General features: G+C 41.8%; 2 protein-coding genes and 1 long non-coding RNA gene across 14 annotated transcripts in view; 2 read left to right on the top strand and 1 right to left on the bottom strand.

Annotated features, from left to right (window-relative positions):
• The window catches only part of LOC122229985, a 33,045-nt gene extending 29,080 nt beyond the window's left edge, over positions 1-3,965 (top strand). The window contains exon 3 of the long non-coding RNA XR_006207230.1: positions 3,779-3,965. This is a non-coding gene — a long non-coding RNA (uncharacterized LOC122229985). The remainder of the gene's footprint in view (positions 1-3,778) is intronic.
• The window catches only part of GART (phosphoribosylglycinamide formyltransferase, phosphoribosylglycinamide synthetase, phosphoribosylaminoimidazole synthetase), a 29,030-nt gene extending 14,687 nt beyond the window's left edge, over positions 1-14,343 (bottom strand). Inside the window, exons 1-10 of one of the 7 annotated variants that reach the window (XM_042955613.1) lie at positions 14,122-14,343; positions 9,661-9,846; positions 6,806-6,901; positions 6,166-6,340; positions 4,810-4,921; positions 3,898-3,966; positions 3,236-3,361; positions 706-793; positions 397-482; positions 36-204 (exon numbers count right to left, since the gene is read on the bottom strand). In XM_042955613.1, coding sequence (XP_042811547.1) covers positions 36-204; positions 397-482; positions 706-793; positions 3,236-3,361; positions 3,898-3,966; positions 4,810-4,921; positions 6,166-6,340; positions 6,806-6,901; positions 9,661-9,805 — 1,066 coding nt within the window. In that variant the 5' untranslated portion in view covers positions 9,806-9,846; positions 14,122-14,343. Of the gene's footprint in view, positions 1-35; positions 205-396; positions 483-705; positions 794-3,235; positions 3,362-3,897; positions 3,967-4,809; positions 4,922-6,165; positions 6,341-6,805; positions 6,902-8,190; positions 8,581-9,660; positions 9,847-11,139; positions 11,158-11,641; positions 12,016-12,621; positions 12,714-13,475; positions 13,493-14,121 lie in introns of those variants that run through there. The other 6 variants (XM_042955616.1, XM_042955611.1, XM_042955612.1 and 3 more) reach the window with 6 other exon arrangements.
• The window catches only part of SON (SON DNA and RNA binding protein), a 33,099-nt gene continuing 19,973 nt past the window's right edge, over positions 13,689-26,814 (top strand). For 2 of the 6 annotated variants that reach the window (XM_042955608.1, XM_042955610.1), the window contains exons 1-3: positions 13,689-13,848; positions 16,889-17,055; positions 19,109-25,045. In XM_042955608.1, coding sequence (XP_042811542.1) covers positions 13,772-13,848; positions 16,889-17,055; positions 19,109-25,045 — 6,181 coding nt within the window. In that variant the 5' untranslated portion in view covers positions 13,689-13,771. The remainder of the gene's footprint in view (positions 13,849-16,888; positions 17,056-19,108; positions 25,046-26,814) is intronic. The other 4 variants (XM_042955604.1, XM_042955605.1, XM_042955607.1 and 1 more) reach the window with 3 other exon arrangements.

The following is a 26,814-nucleotide window of genomic DNA, read 5'->3' as shown; positions in this document are numbered from 1 at the left end:
CACTCTAATCCCACCTTTGGTTCCCGGGTATTTACCTGTTATCTCCACACCCTTGGTATAATCTCCTGGGTAGCCCTTACTTGCCATCACGACAGTTAGGGCGGTGCGGTTTTCCAGCCAGACGGGCAGAGATGTGTGGAGCAGGCCATCAAAGGTAGACTGAATCACTTCATAAAGATCACTTTTAAGCAGCGGGAGGATCACCTGGGAAAACATAAATCAACATGGCAACTGAGAGAAACTTTAGTTCTCTCTAGACATTTTACTCACTGAGATACCAGCAGAACCTGCACATATTTCTTAAAGGTAATTATTTCCAGGCTGATAAAATCCTGAGATTAAGAAACACATGTCAACAAAGTACCACTTTACATACTGTCTTTAATTATTACTCACTTGGCACTCTGGATCACCGAAACGGCAATTAAACTCCAGAACTTTTGGGCCATCCTTGGTCAGCATTATACCAGCATAGAGGACACCTTCAATGAAAAAGGAAAAAAAAAAAACCAAAAAACTATCATGAAAACATTGTATCGTGACTGAAAATTAAAGTATGTTTCTAACACTCGAAGTTTTGCACTAACCATGGCAAACTTTACAACAGGGCTCAATTAAAAGGTGGTGAAAAAAGAAAGTGGGGAAGTTTGTCAAGGTGTAAAGTCGCTCCATGAATAATGCCCACAGTGACATCAGTGTGCTCACCTGTGTATGGCATACCCTCCTGCTGCATGCCATCCACTGTCCTCTGAAGAACTGTATTTTTTATTTTCAGCAGCAAATCCTTCGAAACCTGGGGATCATATAGGAATATTTAAATATAACTGGGTATTAAAAAAAAGTCTTATAAGCAGTACTATATGGGACGATGAAAACTATCATTTTTTACTACTTCAGATAAGCTGACTACTTTATTTACTTATTTTTAAATATTTATTTTGGGGAGAATGCAAGTGGGGAAGGGCAGAGAGAGGAGGACAGAGGATCCAAAGTGGGCTCTGTGCTGACAGGCTGACAGCAGCGAGCCCTATGTGGGGCTCGAACCCACAAACCTCAAGTTCATGACCTGAGCTGAAGTCAGATGCTCAACCGACTGAATCACCCAGGTGCCCCTAGGCTAAGCACTTTAAATTCATAAGCTTTTAAAATCTTCACATTGACACTTTAAGTATTTAGCCTTACTTTTATAAAAAGGAAGGAAAACCTCTGAGAGATAAAGCAGAAGCTAGATTATGTATTATTTACTGATCGGGGTCAGCTGCTGTTTTATGACTAAGTATTAAATCATCTTTACTAGTAAACCTATAGAATTCCAAACGTGTACACACTTAAAACTCACTAAAAAGAGTTTCCTAAACCATAATAATAGTAAAAATGAAAAGTTCCCCTCCCACCTTGAGGCTCTTTTGTATCCTTCTAGTATATTCTATGCCTATTCCATAAGCCTATAAAATTAAGAATGTGAAAGTTTATAAATTACAAAAATTAGACCTAGACACAGTTTTTAAAAAAGATTTTACTTTTTGAAGTTTTAACTAATTTCTATACCCAACGTGGGGCTTGAACTCAAAACCCTGAGACCAAGAGCTGCATGCTTTATTGACTTCGCCAGCCAGGCGCCCCTAAAGATAGCTCTTATACTAAAATCACTTTTATTGAATAGTAGTTTTAATACTTATAAAACATTGGGGTGCTGGGTGGCTCAGTTGGTTGTGTGACCCACTCTTGATTTTGGCTCAGGTCATGATCCCAGGGCTGTGGGATCAAGCCCTACATCAGGCTCCCCACTGAACATGGAGCCTGAATAAGATTCTCTGTCCTTCTGCCTCTCTCCCCCACTTTCTCTTTCTAAAATTAAAAAACAAACAAAAATCTTACAGCTTTAAGTAAATCCTGTTTTATTTTTAATCTTTTAATCAATAAAAGTGTGTATAAGGCACTACATATACTATCAGCACAAACAACTGTGACTAATCATCAGTGAAAAAAATGGGTGAGTTTCTGAAGTGCTAGTTCTACTTAAAAGACACCCAAGGCAATTCCTTATAAAAACTGTCCAAAAATTGTTTGGAAACATACTTTATGTACTCATTATGAAGTACAGAAACCATAAAAACAAATTATAGTCTGACATGGTTCTCAGTTCATCTCTTTCACACACACAGACACGCACACATTTAATGAGCACTTATGTGCTAGGCCTTGGATATCCAAAGATGATTAAAAAATAATTCTAGGGGCCCCTGGGTGGCTCAGTCAGTTGAGTGTCCAACTTCAGCTCAGGTCATGATCTCACAGCTCCCGAGTTCAAGCTTCATGTTGGACTCTGTCCTGACAGCTCAGAGCTTGGAGCCTGTTTAAGATTCTGTGTCTCCCTCTCTCTCTGTTCCTTCCCTGCTTGCACACTCTGTCTCAAAAATAAATAAACATTAAAAAAAAAAATTTTTTTTTTAAATTCTGTACTATAATTGGCTCTCATGGGTTAAAAACAGGGTGTAGAGAGCAGGAGCTGGAAGGATTTCAAACCACAGTTCTTCAAGGACTTTAGAAAAGGTTTTCACTCATTCATTTATATATATATATATATATTTTTATTTTTTTTTTTTCAACGTTTTTTATTTATTTTTGGGACAGAGAGAGACAGAGCATGAACGGGGGAGGGGCAGAGAGAGAGGGAGACACAGAATCGGAAACAGGCTCCAGGCTCCGAGCCATCAGCCCAGAGCCTGACGTGGGGCTCGAACTCACGGACCGCGAGATCGTGACCTGGCTGAAGTCGGACGCTTAACCGACTGCGCCACCCAGGCGCCCCATTCATTTATATTTTTATACAATTTATTGTCAACTTAGCTAACATACAGTGTGCTCTTGGCTTCAGGAGTAGATCCCTGTGATTCATCACTTACATACAACACCCACTGCTCATCCCAACAAGTGCCCTCCTCAATGCCCATCACCCATTTCTACCGCCCTCCCCCTATCCGCATCAACCCTCAGTTTGTTCTGTTTCTTATGGTTTGCCTCCCTCTCTGTTTGTAACTATTTTTCTCCTTCCCTTCCCCCGTGGTCTTTGTTTCTGAGTGAAACTAGAAGAGATACTTGTCATTTAATAGGAAATCCAAGTTGCTGATTAGTAGCATCACGTACAGAAAACAGACAGAAAAACATGGTCCAAGGGCTCTTTGAGAAGACCAAACCATGACTGCTGAACTTGAGCTGGACTTCTGGGAAGTACCTGAGGTGCCGGACAATAGGCTCCCATTCCCCCTGTGTTGGGGCCATGATCGCCCTCCAGCAATCGTTTATGGTCTTGTGCTGGGGGCATGGGGGCCACGGTCTTGCCATCAGTGAAGCACAGACACTGCAGAGAAAACAACATAGTCCACTTATCTTAAATGGCAAAAAGTTAAAAAGAAAAAAAAAGGAAAAGAAAAACAACAACTTAATAAGGAGAACTAGATGTACCATAACTCTAATCAGGAGAAAAAAAAAAAATTTTTTTTTCTCAAGTGAGTTGAAACATAAGTAACCCTAAGCTATTTACATCAAGAATCAAACGATTTTGTATACTCAGTTTCTGAAGGGTCTGTAATTTTTGAGCGAGTTAGGAAAAAAAGGTAAAGCTAATTTCAAAGTGAAATATTTCAACCTTTCCCCCCTTAAATAATAGATGATAAAAACCCAAGTCCTCTACTGATATACTGGGTGTGATTAAGAGAGAATAAATTCTTTTTTCATTTGCATCCAAAATACTAAACATATACAAATTCCTTTGTAGGTGCTGGGTTTATGCTTTCAGATGAAGCAACCAGAATAAATAAAATCTTTTTGGGGCTCATAGATCAGGTAATACAACTTCTCATACTCTGTAAGAGCCCAGAAGATGAATACACTTACAGAAACCTCTTCTCCTTCAAGAAGTTCTTCAATGACAATTGTTTCTCCAGCTGCTCCATAAGCTTTCTCCTTGCAGATGAAAAAAAAGAAAGTTAAGCTTTTAATATTTACTTAATGGACTGTTGTCATTTTTCACAATTTCTATTATGAACCAATTCTAGTATTGTAATTTCCCCTTCCTTTTCTGAAAGCCTCAAAGGAACATATGAACGTTTTCTTTTTTGTTTACTTATTTAAGTAATCTCTAAACCTGATGTGTGGCTTGAACTCACAACCCTGAGATCGTGACCCTCAGACCCTCCGGCTGAGCCAGCCAGGCACCCCATATGAATGTTTCCTATTTTGTCAAGTGGCAATGATACAGAGCTAGCACTGGTACAGATGAAATGAACACATCATTAACACTCTTCTGGGGATCTGGCTTTCCAGTTTCAAATAATGTAACAGAGAAGCAGATTTTTTTCATCATTACCATTTAACTCTTATGTGTGATTATAATTAGAATATGCTTGCCTAGAGAATCCTGTGAAAATATATTTTGACAAGGGAGATCAATAACCAAGATAGATCATAAAAGAAAAGTAAGGGTATTAATTCAATGCTTCACTTCTCTTAGACCTGGGACATAACAAATACTTGTCTTCATCGATGGCTGAGAATTTGAATGTTCTGTAGTCTGAGGATTTTCTACCTTCCATAGCAGACAATAAAGCATGCTACAACTTACTTCCAAAGAATAGCATCATGGTTTAGCCATCAGTGTAGATTTGTAAAAAGCCTTTTATAGAGATGGATTATAATACACAGTATTACAACAAATAACTAATGGGTTTGCTAGACTGTGTCCTTGTGACACAATTCATAAACTTACAAGTATTCATCACAGTGTGACTTTTCCAGAGAACAACCTACCTGCATGATCTCCTGTACAGCCCTGCAGGCTTCTTCTGTGCTCTTTGCAACAATCACCCCTTTCCCAGCTGCAAGACCACTGGCCTTCACAACCAAAGCAGGGAAGTCTGCACTGTAAAGATAGAGTCATCTTCAACATTCAATAAATCCTTACAAAAGTTTAAAATGCTCTAGGATGTTGTAATGATAAGCTATAGCAACTGAAAAGCAGAAAGAAAAAAAAGTGCTTGTACCGACATCATTTTGATACTTCCTGCCAGGATTTTTTCCCCTATGTATTCCTTTAGAGTCGTGATCATAAGGTACATACAATTTTGCTTTTTTCACTTATCATGAGATCATATAGGCAAGGTCTTTGGAAACTGAAGCAACTGTATAGCACAGGTATGGAATGATCCTTAGGAATAAAGTAGTGAATTGTACTCTCATTCTAGTAGAAGATGTAACTGTGTAAGACCAGTGTTAAGTGTGGATACATAAGTCGTTTCTGAGAGTACACAGAAGAAACTGTTCTTCTTGGTAGTTTCTTCTGTTGGATGGGAGTGGAGATCCACAAGGAGACTTACCCAAAATAAGTAACAAAATTGTTACTTACCCAAGTCATCTGGCTATAAGAAAATAATAACATTCAGTGTCTAAAAACCCTATAGGATGAAAAATAATGAAACTGACTCAACTAAAAGGAAAACATACCAGATAAAAGGGAGAAATGTCAACAAAAGGGCAAAGGCATGTACCTACCATCATTTGTTAATTGCTTTATGTTTTTATTTTATCTCTTTTGAGAGAGACACAGAGAGACAGAGCGAGCGAGCTAGTGAGCAAGTAGAGGAGGGACAGAGAGACAGGGGGACAGAGGATCTGAGGCAGGCTCTGTGCTGACAGCAGAGACGGATGCCTAGCTCAAACTCACTAAGTGTGAGATCATAACCGTAGTCAGACGCTTAACCAACTGAGCCACCCAGGTGCCCCTAATTGCTTCATATTTTTAACACAACAAAGAACAAGAATGTTTCGTCATTTTAGATCTCAGTCCAGGTGGCAGAAGGCTAAGTGAAGATTCCTCACTCTAGTTAATTATTTATGAAAAAGCCAATATCCTTTATGTTGTAAGATGCCACTGTGTCAGTTTGGCTGTGAAAGGAGAGCCTGACTGCCGAATCAAATGTTATCTTTTCCCTTAGAAACTCTTCACTTATATTAAAAAAATTCTTCTTTCTGCAAGGCCACAGAGTTTACAACTATACATGCCCAGGGTCCTAACCTACACAGCATGAGTCCCCCCCCCCCCCCCCCCCCCCAATTATCTTACTATAAACCTGTGACACAAAAGTGACCTGTGTATCTTCTAGCTACCTCATAATGAAGCTGCAGGCCTCCTCAGGTCTGGTGAAAGCTCTCCACCGTGCGGTCGGGATTCCGTGTCGGTCCATAAACTCTTTGGCAAATCTCTTGCTGGACTCTAACTGAGCTGCTTCTGCTGTGGGACCAAAGCATCGCACTCCTGCAGAGGTCAGGTTCCCAACAATTCCTATTGATGGAAACAGGCAGCCTTAGGTGAACCAAGGTCTCTGTAGGGCCTTCTGACTCTGAAGAATCACGATTAGACTAAGTCTATAGGGACATAAAGCAGATAAGTAGTGGCAGAAAATAACTAGATTATTCATATTGTCTCCAGGATACAAACAGAAACTTTAGTACCATGTGATTCAAACCCAGCAAAAATTATTTGCTGGAGTCAAGTGCAGGATTATTAAATGGACACCAGAACAGAGTATAATATGAACACAGAAAATGTTTCCCACAGTTGCAGATTTGATCTTTCATTCATCACATTACTGATACATTAGGGAAAAACACGTAGAATCCATACATTTCAACAGGGTGAAAGCTCTTTTTCCAATGTGATACAAGATTAAAAATCCTCATCTTAGATGATCTCTAAGCTCCTGTTGGCAATGCATATATTGTATTGATAAATAGAAACAAACTTTACCAGCAGCCAGAGGTGCCTCTGGTCCAACAACTACGAATTCAATGTTCTCATCTTTGCAGAACTGAGCAAGGGCAGTGTGATCACTTATCGAGATGGCTGTGAACAGAAAAACAAACCCATCTCACTTGATAAAACATTAACAGTCATGCTGAAAAACAAGGACTTTATTTTTAGATGCCTATTAACTATTGGTTTTCTTTTACGGATACAGATGATCGTTTCACTGTGAGATATTCAGAACCTACTGCATTAAACTAACAAACATAGCTCAGTCCTCCATCACTACAGCCAGTTAGATGACAATACCAGTCAGCTTCCCAAAGAGCTATTAAAAGTCCTTTGTCACATTGATTGTAAGCAAAAAATGTAACACAGGATATATTCAGAAACTGTCTTTTAATGTCATTTACTCAAGATTTACTGAGAACCACTATATGCTAGATTCTATACTAGTCACTCGGTTAAGATACTAATAGAGTCCCTACACTTAGGATGCTTGTGTGGGAATTTTGGGTAATAAATATGCAAGCAAAAAAAAAAAAAAAAGAAAACAAACAAAAAAAACCCAAGTGTGAACAAATCAGGCAAATTTGATGTCAGGTGAATTGGGAGGCTATTCCAGGAAGGGTCTTTGGGCAGAGATGTGTAAGGTACGAACTGAATGATAATTTTAAGACCTACCTTCCTTCTTCAACCCATAAGTCAGGTAAGTTTTCTCAATGGAGTTCTAAATAATTAGCAGCAGGATCAACCATATGCAAAGTATGGGTTGATTCCATAAGCACCCTCATGCTTCACTGTATCTGGACCACCATTCTTTTTTGCTTTTGTTTTTTAGATTTATTTTTTTAATGTTTATTTGAGAGCAAGGGTGCACGCCAATGGGGGAAGGGCAGAGAGAGGGAAAGAGAATCGCAAGTAGGCTCTGCACCGTCAGCACGGGAGCCTGACAGGGGACTTGATCTCACGAATCACGAGATCATGACCTGAGCTGAAATCAACACCTGGATGTTTAACTGACTGAGCCACCCAGGAACCTCCGGACTACCATTCTTAAGTTGGCTGAAGTCTTAAACTATGATGTTTGTGATGTGTAGGGGGTAAGTGCAGAAAGAGTAGGGTTCTCAACTTGTGAGCTGCCTGAGCAGGATAAGGATAGAAAACCATGTACTCAGGGTTAGTATCTGCTAACACAACTGGGCTGAGCAGAGCTGACTACATCTGCACAGCAGAGAGTGGCAAGAGAAAAATACCTATCCTGTTGCTACAAGTGGTAGCAGTCTCATGGCAATCTTGAGAGATTTTCATGGGCCAGTCTACAGGACATCAACTGTTATTTACACAGAATGTGCCAGTTCTTCAATAAATACATTAAGATACCTCACCCATTGGTCCTATGTACACAGTTATCTTCTCCCAGTTTGTGGCTTCTTGGGCCCATGTTCTCTCCATAAATATTATGTGCCATACAGGGTACTAGGCACGATGGATGCAATACAAAAACAAGACAGATGGGTTTCTTGCCCTCATGTAGCTTACAATCTAGAGCTTATGTTCCTGCAGGGAAATGATGATAGGAGATAGACAATAGAAAAGTAAATCTGTACAATGGTTCATGACTGAAAGCATATGAAATGGGGTGGGCATGCTTTACCTAGAAGTTTCAGGAAAGACCTCTTTGAGGAGAGAACATATAGACTGAGACCTGAATGACAGGGAGCCAGTCATGCTAGGGGTGGGAACAAATACCAAGTTCAAGGCAGCTCTGTTTGGGAAAATGGCAGAACTGCATGGACAGAGAGCACACTGAAAAAAATACAAAGGACATAAAAGATCAGGCTGGAAAGTGATACAGGAGCCAGACTGCATAGGGCTTTGGAAGTTAGGAGTTTGAGTTCTATTCTAAGGAAGTCACTAAAGAATTTAAGGTAATGTAAGAACTGAACATTTTTTTTCACTTTTACCAGTGAAAGAGATAAAGGTTGAGGTCTATTATGGACTCAGATTTGCCAAAATTTACTTTTAATAGCACCGCTCAACTTTTCATTTCCAAAAAATACACATCAAAACGCCTTTACCCTTAGGCACCTGTGACTTTTTCAATGGATGTATTTTGTAACGTTTATAGTAATTTAAGATAAAGAAATGCTACCCTCTGAACAAGATACCTTTTTTAAGTAGGCTTCACACCCCTGCAGAGCCCAATGCGGAGCTTGATCTCACAACCCTGAGATCAAGAGTTGGATGCTTAACTGACTTGAGCCATCCAGGTGCCCCTGAATAAGATACCTTAAATTTACAACATACAAGTATTTAAATTACCACATACATCTTAAGGTTAAGAAAAGCATTCAAATATGAATAACTATCGATTCTATAAAGAACAGATGTGGTTGACATTTATCATTTACGATTATTAGCTATTACTCCCGACTTTATTTTTTTTGTATTTAAAATTTTTTTTTAAAGTATATTCATTTTTGAGAGACAGAGTGTGAGTGGGGGAGGGGCAGAGAAAGAGGGAGACACAGAATCCAAAGCAGGCTCCAGGCTCTGAGCTGTCAGCACAGAGCCTGACGCAGGGCTTGAACCCATGAACTGTGAGATCATGACCTAAGCCCAAGTCAGACGCCCCTACTTAACTTATTTTTTTGAAAAAGAGCACACGTGTACGGGAGAGGGGTAAAGGGAGAAAGCAAGAGAGAATCTTAAGCAGACTCCATGCTCAGGGCGGAGCCCAACACAGGGTTGCATCTCCTAAGTGTGAGATCCTGACCTGAGCAGAAATCAAGTCAGACACTTAACTGACTAAGCCACCCAGGCGACCCTTACTCCCCACTTTTAAAGATGATTACCAGTATTTGAAATCTTTTCCAAGCAGGCAGTGCCTGCATTGCCCGGGGCAACCAACACATGTTTGACACGATTAGACTGTGCAAGTTTCCAGGCCAGTGTATGTTCCCTTCCGCCACCGCCAATTACAAGTACGCGGGCTGCCATTGCTCTGTCTGCAAAGCAGGAATTCCAAAGGAAAATAAAAGCTGCAGAAAGAAAACCACAGTTATTTTATAATGCATAAACTTTAGAAATCACAATTTCTAAATATGATTTAAGTGGTCACTTGCAATCCTACAAATAACATTTTACTCCCCAGATTTATTTATGAAAAATTAGGGATCATAATTTGAGATGACAATATTCATGAGGATTAGGGAGGTATGTATTTATGGAATCTCCACCTCTGATGTGGGGCCTGAACTCATGACCCCGAGATCAAGAGCTGCATGCTGTAATGACTGAGCTAGCCAGGCGCCCCAAGGTAGGTATTTTAAAAATGAGGCAGACTGGCCTAGAGCTAGGTTAAGGAATTAAATGGTGACTTCTAATCTGATTAAAAAAAAAATTTTTTTTCCTATGAATAATCACCTTTCTTTAAGTTTTACTTTACTCTTTTTGAAATTTTTTTAAAAGTTTATTTATTTTTTGAGTGAGAGAGAGAAAGGCATGTGAGCGGGGGAGGGGCAGAGAGAGACGGACTGAGAAAGAATTCCAAGCAGGGTCCACTGCCAGTGCAGAGCTCCACACAGGGTTTGAACCCACAAACCAGGAGATCATGACCTCAGCTTAATTCAAGAGTCAGAAGCTTGACCAACTGAGCCACCCAGGTGCCCCTACTTTTCCTCTTTTGAAAGATTTGCAATCATCAATCCTTAAACAAGAATCCTAACATTTCAAATTTAAACCTCAAATTTAATATACCTGCTTTTAAATCTTGAGATACCACAGATAAAACTTTAAAGTTATCATAAATTGGAAGAAATATTTAAGATTGTGGCTTGTATAGGGCCAGAGAGTAAATATTTTCATTTCCATCTTTGAGGGTCATGTCTATGGTAACAGCTCAACTCTGTCACTGTGGCACGAAAGCAGCCATAGACAATACAGAAATGGATGAACATGGTTATGTTCAGTGAAACCTTACATAAATAGGCAGTGGGCTGTAAGTCATAGTTTGCCTATGTTCTGCTCTAAGCAGTAGGAAGCTATCACAGGCTCACAAAGAATCATGAGTGTGTTTCAATAAAACTTTATTTATGGACACTAATGTGAATATCTTACAGTTTTCAAATGTCTTAAAAATATCATTCTTCCTTTAAATTCTTCCTAATCATGTAACAATTGTGAAAATTGTTCTTATTTGGTGAGCTGTACAAAAACTGGTGGCAGGAAGGATTTGGTACAAGGGCCAGTTTGCTGACTCCTGATTTAAGAACTTAGTGCAATATGCTAGAAGGTTGGTACAGAAGGCAAACTCAAACTTGAACACGTCTCACCATAGCTCTGGCATTTGATTCTCAGCTGGACGGATATAACACCTATCTCAACTCAAGTCAGCAGTGTAATCTTGGCTAAACTCTTACTACCTGTAATTCGATTTCTTTACATCTTAAAAGATGGAAGTAGGAGAACTTGCTTAAGAAGCTATATTAAGTAAGGGTTAACTGAAATAACATTTTTCTTTGAAATGACATTTATAAACAGTTAATACAATTTCTGACAGCAGCAATAAATGCGAGCTTGTTATATTTTATTACTTTTACGTAAGTTGATACATTAAGAGATACAAGTACTAACAGGGAGAGAAAAGCCAAAGGAATAAATACTTGTCACACTAGTCTACTAATTTCTAGAAGACGTTTCATTAGGTAGAAGGCAAACTGAAGACAGCAGAAAAGAAAACTGAAATCAGTAACTTCTTGAGTGATGCTAGGATTACATATTTACAGAAAAATCTAGGCTGGTAATACAAAACACTTACAACTTTTAAGCACTTACTTTGTGCCAGATGCTATTCTAAATGCTTTTCACGAGAATTGCTTCACAATCATGAGAATTCTATGAGGTAGCTACTATAACCACCCCCCTGTACCGATAAGAAACTGAGGTCCACTTGGGTTAAACAACTTGCTGTATGTCACATATCTAAGAGGAAGTGAAGCCTTGATTCCAAAGTATGCAATTTTGCTTTGGATAGTCTTCACAGTTGAGATGATGATTACTTAAAATTTGAGGAAGAGAAAAGTCGCTATTGTCTCAGACAAAAGCTATTTTTAACAAAAAACAGCCTTGCCACGTGTATCAAAACACCCGAAATAAACAAATGTTTCTGAATTCTAGAGAAAAAAAAAAAAACAAAAACCCAAACATTTAGTTTGGATGAGGGGCACGAAAGGAAAACTGTCCTAGCTGCCACAGCGGATCACAGAAATTGCATTAGGATCCAGCCTGAAGGAATCCACACCAGGGATGGTTAGGAGGCCTGGGCTGCAAAGTGCTTTGGTTTGGGTTGAGACTGCCCCTTACTAGCTGGGATACCTCGAGGAACTTAACTTTCTCGGGCCTCGGCCATCTAAACGGGTAACTTAAAACCAGAATAAGAGACTCAGGTAAACCAACTGAGAAGGACACGGTGAATGATATAAAGCAGAAACCAATTACGAAAGTGGACTAAATCTGCTACAGACCAGGGGGTGCATCAAGAAAAAATATGCATTTTAGGCTTATGACCTAAAAAAAGGCATAAAAATACAGACCCATTAAAAAAAAAAAAAAAAAAGAAAAAAAGACCCTGACATCTTAGAAGGGAGGGAATGTGAAAAATCCAACGTCAACCTCGGTCAAAAGAAGTGAAACGCACATGGCCCACCCACACCCACGGCACTTAAAACCAAGACGAGAATCCCTACAGTCAAATCGGTTCCTACAGTTTCATCCAATTCCTGATAGTAAATTCCCAAACCGAAGCATAGGCGTACTTTACTTAGAACCGGAGAGGGCTCCCGCAACGACACAGGGCGGTCCTGCAGCTCACGCTTACACGCTCACCCGCGCGCTCCGAACCCGGGCGCCCGCCGTGCGCCGGAAGTCGGCCCAGCGGAATCCGGCGGGTGCCTCTACCCACCCCCCCCCCCCGCCCCGCCCCGCGGCCCGCGCCACCCCATTGGTCAGCGCGGCCCGTGGTGGCCTCAGCGAGGTAATCAAGTGTGATTCCCTCTGGCTCTAGTGCGCGGCCTGAGCTTACTCCACAGTAATGCTACCAAGACCTTGCGCGTTTATAATGGATCATTACACTATCGGGGGCCACGTATCGTCTCTATTCATTCCCCCTTAGGAGGCCTCACAGCTCTGAGGGCGGGGGGGGGGGGTCGCCAAAATGCTAGACCCACGATTAGCTTATTGTGTGTTGTGAACGAGTCAGAGCTGACTAGCTACTGCCAAGAACCTCCTGACACGCTCGACTCCCGACGAGACTAGAAGGCACCAGACTTTGAACGGCAGGTCGCCTAAGATCTCTGCCCTACTGCTTTAACAAAAAAAAAAAAAAAAAAAAAAAAAAAAAAAAAAAAAGGCTGAGGACGCCATAAGAGAAAGATGGGGGTAAAAACATGTCCTTCGTATTCACACCACAGTGGGGCGGGCGCAGATAAATGGTTTTCCGGATGCATCTCCCTGCCAAAACACAACTTGGCGCCACCCGGGAACGGCGGAAGCCCCGTATCAAAGCACGTAGCCCTTCTTGCTCCCTTCTGTCATGCTATTTAATCTCGAGTATTTAGTAAACCTCTTAAGCCTCCCCAAACACTGTTGGAGATTGACAACGTAAACTGACACAGCCGCCTCTAGAGACGCTTCTCCTGTAATGGCGCCTGCGTCAGTCACTAACATGGCGGACATAGTCGTGCGCGGCGCAAACGTCAGCACCTCTACCCCAGCCGCTCAGAAACAGCGGAGGAGAACTAGGCCGTGCTCCCTGATTGGTCCAGAGGCGGAGCGTGCCAGTCCAGACGCTCCCGCAGAAGCCAATCAGGACGGCGAGAGACGGAATTGGCCGCTGCGCCTCCTCCCGAGGCATGCTGGGAGCCTGGAGGACTAGCGAGGAGGAGTTGAGAGAACGGAGCGGACGCCATGGCGACCAACATCGAGCAGATTTTTAGGTCTTTCGTGGTCAGTAAATTCCGGGAAATTCAACAGGAGCTTTCCAGGTAAACGCTTCCCAGACTCTTCTGCTCCCAAGGGACCGATAGGGCCCCGTCTAGCCTTCCGTGGCACCCTTCTTCAGAGACGCCGTCGTTCCTCGCCTCAGGCCCCGCTACAGCCCCGCCTGGGCCTGGGATCCATTTTCCGGGCCCTCCCCCCCCCATCCGCTCCCTCCCTTCCCTGCGAGGAACTTTGTCTTTTCCGAGGTAACCCCAGACTCCCTCTTCTAGCGACGGGTTGTGATGTTCATTTTTCTTTCTCGTTTGGCCATCCCTTACCTTTTAGCTACTCGTAGGCCTGGTTGTCCACCAGGGACGGGCCTAGTTCCTGCCTCAGCTCCTCCTCCGCCGCCGCGTTTCCCCTCCCCCTCTCCGCCTCCGCGGATTTCGCCGGCCGGTGCCTCTGACCGGAAAGGGTCTCTAACGGCCGTTTCTTGAGTAATCTTAAATCCGCTTTATTATTGGCAAGCTTGAGATCACTTTGGGGGTCGGGATCCTTTAATTAGATTATTTGGGCCCTAGGGTCCTGTGGCTTCCACCAGACAGCATTCCTAATGGATTAGAAACTGAAGTGAAAGCTCAAATTAATGTTAGGTACTTTGACACAATATTCGAGGTGAGGACGGAAGAGTATTTTCACTAACAATTTCGGTTGGAAAGTAGGTTTCTGTTGACGTCTAATTTAATTTTTTTGTTGTTGCTGCTTCTGCCCCGGTTGACATGTATCATCAACACGCTACTTTTGCCGTTGCGTTAGACCTTACATAGTTTACCCTTGGTTTCAAAATTTGAATGGGAAGAGATTTCCAAAGAAATAGTTGTTTACTGACGAGGAAAATGGTGTGGGTCATGATGTTACGTGGTTGTCTTTTAGTATTTTTGCTTCATGTAACGTAAATATTCTGAGTTCAAGTGTTTTTGCTCGTTATATTTTGAAAGTTTAGAGTAATAGCATGAATTTGAAAACGCAGTTGTAAATTAGGTGCTGAAATTAACATAGGTTTATTGGGGCAACGGTATATAGTATCGCTAAGATTATTTTTTTGTAGGATATTTTGTTTAAGTAGGAAATCTATACGCTCACTTATTTCATCGCTGTTTAAAATTTTGTCATGTGTTAGTGATTTTAGATGATAAGAAAAGACCAGAGGAATATAATTTTCTGAAAATTTTAATAGTTTCATCGGACAGTTGTATTTGCTTATTATAATGTCTTGTTTTTATGCCTTTTAAAAATCAGTTATTGTATTTGAAAAACAAGTGTTTTATTGTAAAAACTTTAGAAAAAATAAAAAATTAGAAAGTGGGAAAACCGCATAATGTTCTTTATGTTCTTTCATTTTTTTCCCCTGTGTGTACAGATGCACATACATATTTTGTGAATTGTGATCATCTTGTTTTGTGTTGTGTTTTCACCTGATCGCGAACAAGTTTGTCTTTTGTCCCATTCTCAGTCGTCTTTTGGGACCTTTTTTATGGTTTCATAGAATTCTTTTGTAGGAATGTATTGTTGGATATTTAGATGGTTTGAAATTTTCATCCCTTTTCAGTAATTGAGATGAATATTTGATGACTTAAAGATGATTATTATAATCTTTTTTTAGTTATACTTTTTGGTTTTTAAATCCATGGCTTAGTAGTAAGGTGATTGATTATGTGTACGTGCTTAGGAAAAGAGTAAAAGAAGCTCCAGAAAGTCTAAAAAGAATATTAGATAAAAAAACTTATTGGGAATATTCAGCTTCTTGTCATTTAAGTAATAAATTATCAGTCTGAGAGCAAAATTTTGATTATTCCAGTGAGCTATATTTGCCATATTTTCCTGCGTATTTTTACATATATCAATTTGTGTAAGGGGGCTGACGTTTAAGTAAAGTAAGTTATTTATTGTGTATAGATGGTTGTTAAAGTATAAGCTCGGGTTTTGAATACCAGCTTCACCTACTAGTGAACTTTAGTTTGGTTTCATCTCTGTGGGTCATTGTCCTCATTTGTAAAATCAGAATGACAGTGGTAATCATAGAGTTTTGTTAGGATTAAATGAGTTAGGGAATGTAGACCCATGACTCTAATTAATAGTCAATAAGTGTTAATTATTATGTGACCCATTAAAAAGCCAAGTGTTCTAAATTTAGTTAACTACTGATTTTTTTTTTGTTTTTTGACCATTTAGACATTTATCAGGAGTGAAGCATAATTGATCGTTTTTTGTTAGTAGGTAAATTAAATTGAGTGTGTTAAAATTATTTTTCAAAACAACTCTGTTAACTTACACAAAAATAGTAAAAATGACTAGCTAAACGACATGCTTCTCATGTCCAGATTCTTACAGCCCTGTGAATTGAAAACATGTTGAGCCATCTATATTAATTTACTGTTAGTGAAATAAAATGTCACTTGTTTCCCATGAGTTTTTTTGAACACCAGAAAATACTAGGATTCTTGACCGTGGATAAAAGCTATGTAAATGTATTTTTCTTTTTAAACTTCATGGCATTTCAGTAATTTTAATCAGTCTAAACCTGATCTGAGGGTACAGTTTTACCCTTTTTACTTAATGTGTCTGTGGTAACTGTTCCTTGATATTGTTGATGCTGATTGTGATCCATGTACAGGTGTGGTTTTATTGTGGCTCTAGTTTTCTATCATAATGTTAGGTGGTGTATTTTTCTTTGGATATATGATTGTGATCAGTAGGTTTTTTTCCTCTGAGATAAAAATGCACGTTAACCCGAATCTAAATCAGTTTAGGTTTCTGGGAATATTTTATTATTTATTTTGTAAGGAGCTTAGAAACCTCTTTTAAAGATTTTTTCTTAATTTTCACAGTTCTGAAAACTAAGTTATTGTGTAAAAATAAAGATGTACCAAATTTGAGTAGTGTGAAGGAGGCACTGTTTGTGGGGGAATATCCTCTGAAAGAAATCCCAAAATGGTGAAATGTATGAACATTATAAGATTATTTTAATCAACTGAGTTATAAATATTAATGTATTATGTAGTGTGGTAAAAGTATTAATGAATTTTGAAAACTTTTCTTGTCAAGTGGAAGGAATGAAGGCCAGCTCAATGGTGAAACAAATACACCTAATGAAGGAAACCAGGCAGGTGATGCAGCTGCCTCTGCCAGGAGCCTACCAAATGAAGAAATAGTTCAGAAGATAGAGGAAGTACTTTCTGGGGTCTTAGATACAGAACTACGATACAAGCCAGGTAAGCTGGGGATAATCAGCTGTCTTAAAAACTAAGGTTTTTAATTAGTTAACAGTATTATTTTTTTATTGCAGGGTATTTAAAAGTGTTTATTAGACTTTACTAAATTTTACTTTATTAAATTTTATTTACTGAAGACATTGTTTAAATTTTTCTGTGAAAATATAGTTGTACTGTAACGTGAGCATTGATAATTAATTTGCTTTGCTGGTGGAATATTATAACTGTATTTGATTCGGTCTTGTGCCTCATTGCTAGGATTCTGAAAGCAGGTTTTCATTGAACAGTTGTGTACATGTCAGCTTTGGAAGGGGCAGGAGCCTGGACCAAATCTGTAATGATTTTACAACCCTAGGAGGTTTTAGTTTAAAGCCCAAGGTTACAGATTGCCTTGTTTTTGCATCTGCTCCTCCTAAAAATGCAATGGATGGAGAGGAGTCATTGCTTTGGTATTTAGTGTTTTGGAAATTAAAATAATTGATGCTTAGAAATGAAAGACTTATGATCAAGCACAAAAAGAACTATCTTCATTTAGTTTTAGAAATGGGCGGGTGGTATGGTTTTGTTTCTTATTTGAATTGTTTTTGATATAGGACACGGTAAAAACAGCATAGACTTCAGCTATACTTAAGTTTATGGTTGTAGCAACTTTTTTTTGAAGTATACTTTAGCTAACTAGCATGAGGTGCATGATAACTAGTAGAAAGTAATTAATTTTGTTTTAGAATAGGTCTTGTCACGGATTGATTTATTTTCTCTGTAATCTTTTTTGGTTATTTACTTATTTTTTGAGAGAGAGAGAGAGCTAGAGCATGAGTGGGGGAGGGGCAGAGAGAGAGGGAGACAGAATCCGAAGCAGCCTCCAGACTCTGAGCTGTCAGCAGAGCCCAGCGCGGGGCTCGAACCCACGAACTGTGAGATCATGACCTGAGCTGAAGTTGGACACTAACCAGCTGAGCCACCCCGGCGCACCTAAGTTTATTTTTGAGAGAGAGAACGAGCGTGAGGGAGCTAGAGCACGAATAGGAGAGGGGCAGAGAGCAATGGGGAGAGAGAATCCCGAGCAGGCTCCTTGCTGCCAGTGCAGAGCCCAACTTGTGGCTTGATCATAACCTGAGCCGAAATCAAGAGTTGGACATGTAACCAACTGAGCCACCCAGGCCTCCCTCCCCAGGTCTAGATTTCTGATTAGCTTTTCTGCGATGACTAAAATTTGTCTAATTGGATATTGGTATTAGAATAAATTTACCTGGTTGTAAAGTAGAAAAGAAGTTATTTTCTATTTCAGAAAAGTGCAGCGGTTTTAAGTTAAATGTAAAGAGGTAGAAGAATTTCTTTTCTAAGTGACTTATTTTTTAAGTAAAAACATTGAGATTATTTTGGCAATTTTAGAGGAGGGTTGGGGGGGAAAGGTGTTTATTAGAATGTAACACGGGTGTGATGAAGTAAAGTTCACGTTTGGTGTTGATGCTTTACGTTAGTTGTTCAGCCCTTCGTATACTGCATAAAAGCACTCATTAGCATTTGCACGCATTAGCATTTTAACTCACTTTGTCCTCTAACTTTAGGAGACAGAGTGTCAGTAATTTGGCCAAGTCCATTCATCTAGTGAGTGGTGATTGAGTCAGGATTCAAAAAACAGATAGTGAAAATTGTTTAATGAGTATATCTTTTATAGCAATTTGAATTTTAACAACTGATAATACAAAATACTCTTCGGTAAGTGTAGTTTGAAAGTATTTTGCTGTGTTTTGAGAGTTGGAGAAAAAAGTTTTAAGCTTAATAAAACACAGTATAAGTCTCAAGTTTTTATGATAAACTGATAATTCTTTTTTTAAGTTGCTGATAATTTTAGACTTTAGTTGTAGAAAGAAATATTGGAAAAGTTTGTAGGTAATTGGTATATAGAAAATAGTTTACTTAGTAACTTTATTTAACAAAAAGTATTATACAATGGCATTTTAATATGGAATATGAGTCTCGTTTATGTGATTTATCTGAGTTTACATTGGGGAATGTTTGACAAATTAAAATCCATTTCCCTTACTTTCAGACCTGAAAGAGGCCTCCAGAAAAAGTAGATGTGTGTCAGTACAAACAGATCCTACTGATGAAATTCCCACCAAAAAGTCAAAGAAGCATAAAAAGCACAAAAATAAAAAGAAGAAAAAGAAGAAAGAAAAGGAAAAAAAGTATAAGAGACAGCCAGAAGAATCTGAATCAAAGGCAAAATCACATCATGATGGGAACATAGATTTAGAATCGGATTCGTTTTTGAAGTTTGATTCTGAACCTTCAGCGATGGCACTGGAGCATTCTGTAAGAGCGTTTGGCCTTTCTGAGACCAGTGAATCTGCTGCAGTTGTGTTAGAACCTCCTGTGGTACCAATGGAGGTATCAGAGCCACATACCTTAGAAACTCTGAAGCCAGCTACAAAAACTGCAGAACTGTCAGTTGCATCAACATCCGTAATTTCAGTGCAGTCAGAGCAGTCTGTGGCAGTCACGCTGGAACCACCCATGACAAAGATTCTGGATTCCTTTACAATGGCACCAGTGCCCACTACAACAGTCGTGCTAAAGTCATCTGAGCCGGTTGTCACAATGTCTGTGGAATATCAGATGAAGCCTGTGCTGAAATCTTTGGATACCACACCTGCAGAGCAATCAAAGATGCTAGAACCGCCAGTAGCAAAAGGGCTAGAGCCGTCGGAAACCCTTGTGGTATCATCCGAGATCACTGCTGAGGTGCACCCTGAGCCGAGTACGTCAACAACAGTGGATTTTCCAGAGTCATCTGCAACTGAAGTGCTCAGATTGCCAGAGCAGCCTGTAGAAGTACCGTCGGAGATCGCAGATTCACCCATGACAAGACCACAGGAGTTGCCGGAGTTGCCCAAGACCACAGCGTTGGAGCTGCCGGAGTCGTCGGTGGCCTCAGTGGTGGAGTTGCCGGGGCCACCTGCGACCTCCAAGCCGGAGTTGCAGGGGCCCCCTGTGACTCCATTGCTGGAGTTACCTGGGCCCTCTGCTACCCCGTTGCCAGAGTTGCCAGGCCCCCTTTCTACCCCAGTGTCTGAGTTGCTAGGGCCCCCTGCGACAGCAGTGCCTGAGTTGCCGGGGCCCTCTGTGACATCAGTGCCACAGTTGTCGCAGGAATTGCCAGGGCTTCCGGCACCATCCGTGGGGTTGGAGCCACCACAGGAGGTACCAGAGCCACCTGTGATGGCACAGGAGTTGCCAGGGCTGCCTGCGGTGACAGCAGCAGTAGAGTTGCCAGGGCAGCCTGCGGTAACGGTAGCAATGGAGTTGGCCGAACAACCTGTGACGACGTCAGAGTTGGAGCAGCCTGTGGGGATGACAACGGTGGAACATCCTGGGCAGCCTGAGGTGACGACGGCAGCAGGGTTGCTGGGGCAGCCTGAGGCAGCGATGGTGCTGGAGTTGCCAGGACAGCCAGTGGCAACGACAGCGCTGGAGTTGCCAGGGCAGCCTTCGGTGCCTGGGGTGCCAGAGTTGCCAGGGCTGCCTTCGGCAACTAGGGCGCTGGAGTTGTCAGGGCAGCCTGTGGCAACTGGGGCACTGGAGTTGCCTGGGCAGCTCATGGCAACTGGGGCACTGGAGTTCTCGGGGCAGTCTGGGGCAGCCGGAGCCCTGGAGCTTTTGGGGCAGCCTCTGGCAACAGGGGTGCTGGAGTTGCCAGGGCAGCCTGGGGCGCCAGAGTTGCCTGGGCAGCCTGTGGCAACTGTGGCGCTGGAGATCTCTGTTCAGTCTGTGGTGACAACAACGGAGCTGTCAACGATGACCGTGTCGCAGTCCCTGGAGGTGCCCTCGACGACAGCGCTGGAATCCTATAATACGGTAGCACAGGAGCTGCCTACTACATTAGTGGGGGAGACTTCTGTAACAGTAGGAGTGGATCCCTTGATGGCCCAGGAATCCCATATGTTAGCTTCTAACACCATGGAGACCCATATGTTAGCGTCCAACACCATGGACTCCCAAATGCTAGCATCCAACACCATGGATTCCCAGATGCTAGCGTCCAACACCATGGATTCCCAGATGTTAGCCTCTAGCACCATGGACTCCCAGATGTTAGCAACTAGCTCCATGGACTCCCAGATGTTAGCAACTAGCTCCATGGACTCCCAGATGTTAGCAACCAGCTCCATGGACTCTCAGATGTTAGCAACCAGCTCCATGGACTCCCAGATGTTAGCAACCAGCTCCATGGACTCCCAGATGTTAGCAACCAGTTCCATGGACTCTCAGATGTTAGCAACCAGCTCCATGGATTCCCAGATGTTAGCTACCAGCACTATGGATTCCCAGATGTTAGCGACCAGCACCATGGACTCCCAGATGTTAGCTACTAGCTCTATGGATTCTCAGATGTTAGCATCAGGCACTATGGACTCTCAAATGTTGGCTTCCGGCACCATGGATGCTCAGATGTTAGCATCTGGTACCATGGATGCCCAGATGTTAGCATCTAGTACCCAAGATTCTGCTATGTTGGGTTCAAAATCTCCTGATCCCTACAGGTTAGCTCAGGATCCTTACAGGTTAGCTCAGGATCCCTATAGGTTAGGTCATGACCCTTATAGGTTAGGTCATGATGCCTACAGGTTAGGGCAGGACCCATATAGATTAGGCCATGATCCCTACAGACTAACTCCTGATCCCTATAGGATGTCACCTAGACCCTATAGGATAGCACCCAGGTCCTATAGAATAGCCCCCAGGCCGTACAGGTTAGCACCAAGACCCCTGATGTTAGCATCTAGACGTTCTATGATGATGTCCTATGCTGCAGAACGTTCCATGATGTCATCTTACGAACGCTCTATGATGTCCTATGAGCGGTCTATGATGTCCCCTATGGCTGAGCGCTCTATGATGTCAGCCTATGAGCGCTCTATGATGTCAGCTTATGAGCGTTCTATGATGTCCCCTATGGCTGAGCGCTCTATGATGTCAGCTTATGAACGCTCTATGATGTCAGCTTACGAGCGCTCCATGATGTCCCCAATGGCTGACCGATCTATGATGTCCATGGGTGCCGACCGGTCTATGATGTCGTCCTACTCTGCTGCTGACCGGTCTATGATGTCATCGTACTCTGCAGCTGACCGATCTATGATGTCATCTTACACTGCTGATCGTTCAATGATGTCTATGGCAGCTGATTCTTACACCGATTCTTATACTGATACATATACGGAGGCATATATGGTGCCACCTTTGCCTCCTGAGGAGCCTCCAACAATGCCACCATTGCCACCTGAGGAGCCACCAATGACCCCACCTTTGCCTCCTGAGGAACCACCGGAGGGTCCAGCATTACCTACTGAGCAGTCAGCATTAACAGCTGAAAATACTTGGCCTGCAGAGGTACCAGCATTACCTCCTGAAGAGTCTGTATCACTGTCTGAACCTTCTGTGAGTCAAAGTGAGATTTCAGAGCCTTCGACATTGCCTGCTAATTATTCAGTGTCAGCATCAGATCCTTCAGTGTTAGCATCAGAGGCTGCTGTTACCGTTCCAGAACCACCGTTAGAGCCAGAGTCTTCGGTTACATCAACACCCATAGAGTCTGCGGTAGTAGCAGAAGAGCATCAAATTGTTCCAGAGAGACCAGTGACTTACATGGTATCTGAAACTCCCATGATGTCAGCTGAACCAACTGTATTAACATCAGAACCTTCAGTTACATCTGAGACAGCAGAAACTTTTGATTCCATGAAAGCTTCAGGACATGTTGCCTCAGAGGTATCTCAGTCCCTCCTGGAGTCAGCTGCGACTAATCCAGAGCCATCACAGAGCGCTCTAGAGCTGCCAGCCATGGCTGTCTCAGAGCTACCAGCTGTGGCTGTCCCAGAGCCACCAACTGGGACTGTTCCAGAGCCCCCAGCTGTGACTGTCTTGGAGACCCCAGCCATGGCTATCCCGGACCCAACAGCTATGGTGGTCTCTGACTCAACAGCTGTGGCTCTTCCAGACCCACCCACAGCTGAGGCTGTCCCGGAGACTGTGGCCTTGGCTGAGTCAGAGAATGTTACCATTTCTGTGCCAGTTGTTTCTGCTCTGGAGCCTAGTGTGCCTGCCCTGGAACCAGCAGTGTCAGTCCCTCAGGCTAATGCAGTTCTTTCAGAACCACCTGTTTCAGTGCAAGAATCCACTGTGATAATTTCAGAGCCTGCCATCACTGTCTCAGAACAGACCCAAATAATACCGACTGAGATAGTTGCAGAGTCTACACCAATGATACTGGAGTCTGATGTTATAAAAGGAGTGAATTTACTATCTGGTGATCAAAATCTTACTCCAGAGATTGGCATGCAGGAGATTCCCATGCATTCAGATGAAGAGCCGCATGCTGAAGGACACCTGAAGAATGACCCTTATGAAAGTGATCATGGTACAAATATAGACCTTAACATAAATAATCACTTAGTTGCTAAAGGGATGGAACATGACACAGTGTCTGCTGCCGCCACTGGTGCTGTTGGTGAAATTGGTGAAGGGAATATTTTATCCATCGGTGAGACTAAACAATGCACAGTATTGGATACATGCTCTAGTGTTAGCGAAGTTGATGGAGGAACTCTATCTTCTGCTGGTCCCTTTGCTCTTGAACCTGATGCAGTGGGAACCAGTAAGGGTATTGAGTTTGCTACAGCATCTGCTCTCACTTCAGTTAGTAAATATGATGTTGAAGTATCTTTAACCACTCAAGATACTGAACACGACATGATAATTTCCACTAGTCCCAGTGGTGGTAGTGAAGCTGACATAGAGGGACCTTTGCCTGCTAAAGACATTCATCTCGATTTACCATCTAATAACTTTATTAGTAAGGATGCAGAAGGACCATTACCTATAAAAGAGTGTGACCAGACATTAGCAGTTGCTCTCAGCCCTAAAGAAAGTAGTGGGGAAGATAAAGAAGTACCTCTCCCTACTAAAGAGATACTCTCTGATTCAGGATTTTCTGCCAATATTGATGATATTAATGAAGCAGATTTAGTGAGACCATTACTTCCTAAGGACATGGAACGTCTTACAAGCCTTAGAGCTGGTATTGAAGGACCTTTACTTGCAAGTGAGGTTGAACGTGACAAATCTGCTGCCAGTCCAGTCGTAATCAGTATACCAGAAAGAGCTTCAGAGTCCTCTTCAGAGGAAAAAGATGATTATGAGATTTTTGTAAAAGTTAAGGACACACATGAGAAAAGTAAGAAAAACAAGAACCGGGACAAAGGTGAGAAAGAAAAGAAAAGAGACTCCTCATTAAGATCTCGAAGTAAGCGTTCCAAGTCTTCTGAACATAAATCACGCAAGCGTACCAGTGAATCTCGTTCTAGGGCAAGGAAGAGATCATCGAAATCTAAGTCTCATCGCTCTCAGACACGTTCAAGGTCACGTTCAAGACGCAGGAGGAGGAGCAGCAGGTCAAGGTCAAAGTCCAGAGGAAGGCGATCTGTATCAAAAGAGAAGCGTAAAAGATCTCCAAAGCACAGGTCTAAGTCTAGGGAAAGAAAAAGAAAGAGATCAAGTTCCAGGGATAACCGGAAAACAGTTAGAGCTCGAAGTCGCACCCCAAGTCGTCGGAGTCGGAGTCACACTCCTAGTCGGCGAAGAAGATCTAGATCTGTGGGGAGGAGGAGCTTTAGTATTTCCCCAAGCCGCCGCAGTCGCACCCCAAGCCGCCGCAGCCGCACCCCAAGCCGCCGCAGCCGCACCCCAAGCCGCCGCAGTCGCACCCCAAGCCGTCGCAGCCGCACCCCTAGCCGCCGCAGCCGCACCCCAAGCCGCCGGAGAAGATCAAGGTCTGTGGTAAGGAGACGAAGCTTTAGTATCTCACCAGTAAGATTAAGGAGATCACGAACACCTTTGAGAAGAAGGTTTAGCAGATCTCCCATTCGTCGTAAACGATCCAGGTCTTCTGAGAGAGGCAGATCACCTAAACGTCTGACGGATTTGAGTAAGTAATTTTAAAATTTATTGGCATTGTAATAGAGGATGATACAAATCCATTTTTTCTGATCTTTGAATCAAATGGAATATTTTGGGTTATTGGCTTAGGTAAATATTTCTGTCTTTAAATTTCCATATAGGTGGCTCTTGGGCAACATGGGTTTGAACTGGATGGGTCCACTTATACATGAATTTTTTGATAAAGTATTAGTATTGTAAATGTGGTTTCCTTAATGGTTTTCTTAATGTTTTTTGTAGCACATAGCATGTAATACATATACAAAACATATGTTAATTAGCTGTTTATGTTATCAGTAAGGCTTCCAGTCAGTGGTGTACTATCCGTAGTTAAGTTTTGGGGGAGTCAAAAGTACATGCCATTTTTAAGTACGACGGTATCAGTGCCTTTAACCCCTCTTGTTCAAGGGTCAACTGTAATTAGATTATGGGTTTTAGAAAACAGGGATAAGTAAATTAGTAATTAGAGTTAAAAAGATGTGCTTTGGAGTGTATTAGAACCAAGGTGTTTACATACTTGAATGTTTTTACATACTTGAAGTTTGAACTATTTCCTGTAACTGAAAATGGAAAGTAGAAGTCTAGTTAAAGATAAGGCTGGTATACGCTGAGCTTGTTTCACTGCATGTATGCCAACATAGATCCTTGAACACAAGCCTGAAATTACAGTGTGTGTGTTTTTTTTAAATAAGTTCCATGATTGAAAAGGGCAACACAGGGCTGTTAAATGTGTGCAAAGGTAACTCTGATTGGTATAACGGGTAATGGAAGTGAGTAGGGAATTTTGCACGGTGGGGAGTTCTTTTTTATCTGGGTTGGTGATAATAGCAAAATAAGGTTTTAAGTTTATTAGATTGACTTTAGTATTTTAATAATCTGCCTTTTAAAGTAGAGTGCTCTAGTTCCCTTTGATTTAACAAGTGTGCAGGGATGATTAAAAGTGGGTGGATAGTGCATGACTACCTGCAATAATGGATAATTTATCATTATGTCAGTAGATTTGACATTTCTAGGTCAGGGTTGTCTAAAGAAAAAGACCCGAACAGTAAGGGAAAATTCATTCAGTTAAGCAAAAGTTGGGTTGTTGGGTTGTTTTTTAAATTTAGACAGCGAGAGAGAGTGCACCCGCACAAGCGGGAGAGAGAATCTCAAGCAGGCTCCATGCTCAGGGCCTGACACTGGGCTCAATCCCATGATGCTGGGATCATGACCTGAGCCAAAATCCAGAGTTGGATGTTTAACCAACCCAGGCGCCCGAGTTCTTGTTTTTTTATTTTTGTTTACAGAATTACGTCTTTGAAGTGATTACAAGTTAGTAGAGGAGATGTGGATAAAATGCATGTATGTCTGTTTTACCAAGTAGTAACCTGCCAGAAAGAGCAGAATGTGATGATTACTTGTATAGTTAGGGCACTTTTGAGCACACTGAAGAGGAGTGTTAAATTCTGGCTTGTTAGAAGAGGTTGAATTTGGGCTTAAAGAGTGATTTAAAATGTCATATTAGAAGGAAAGTGATTTTAAGGGCATGATACTTTTGGAAAACAAAGGACTGTGCAGGTGTGTGTGTGTGTCTTAGAGTGTCTGGCAGGGTTCTGTAATTTAGCTATTTTGTGTAGTGTGTGAATGGGAAGCCAAACGTGGAGTTCATCGGGGCATTTGCTTAAAAACTGACCTGAAGAGTGATTTGATCACAACTGTATGTTAGGGCAGAAAATTGATGCCTTTAATTTTGTTAGTGTATAAGATTTTAGATAGAAC

The sequence above is a fragment of the Panthera leo genome, chromosome C2 (assembly GCF_018350215.1).
Source record: "Panthera leo isolate Ple1 chromosome C2, P.leo_Ple1_pat1.1, whole genome shotgun sequence".
Classification (NCBI taxonomy): Eukaryota; Metazoa; Chordata; class Mammalia; order Carnivora; family Felidae; genus Panthera; species Panthera leo.
The sequence above is the reverse complement of the archived record's forward strand: the minus strand, read 5'-3'. Positions and strand labels throughout refer to the sequence as shown.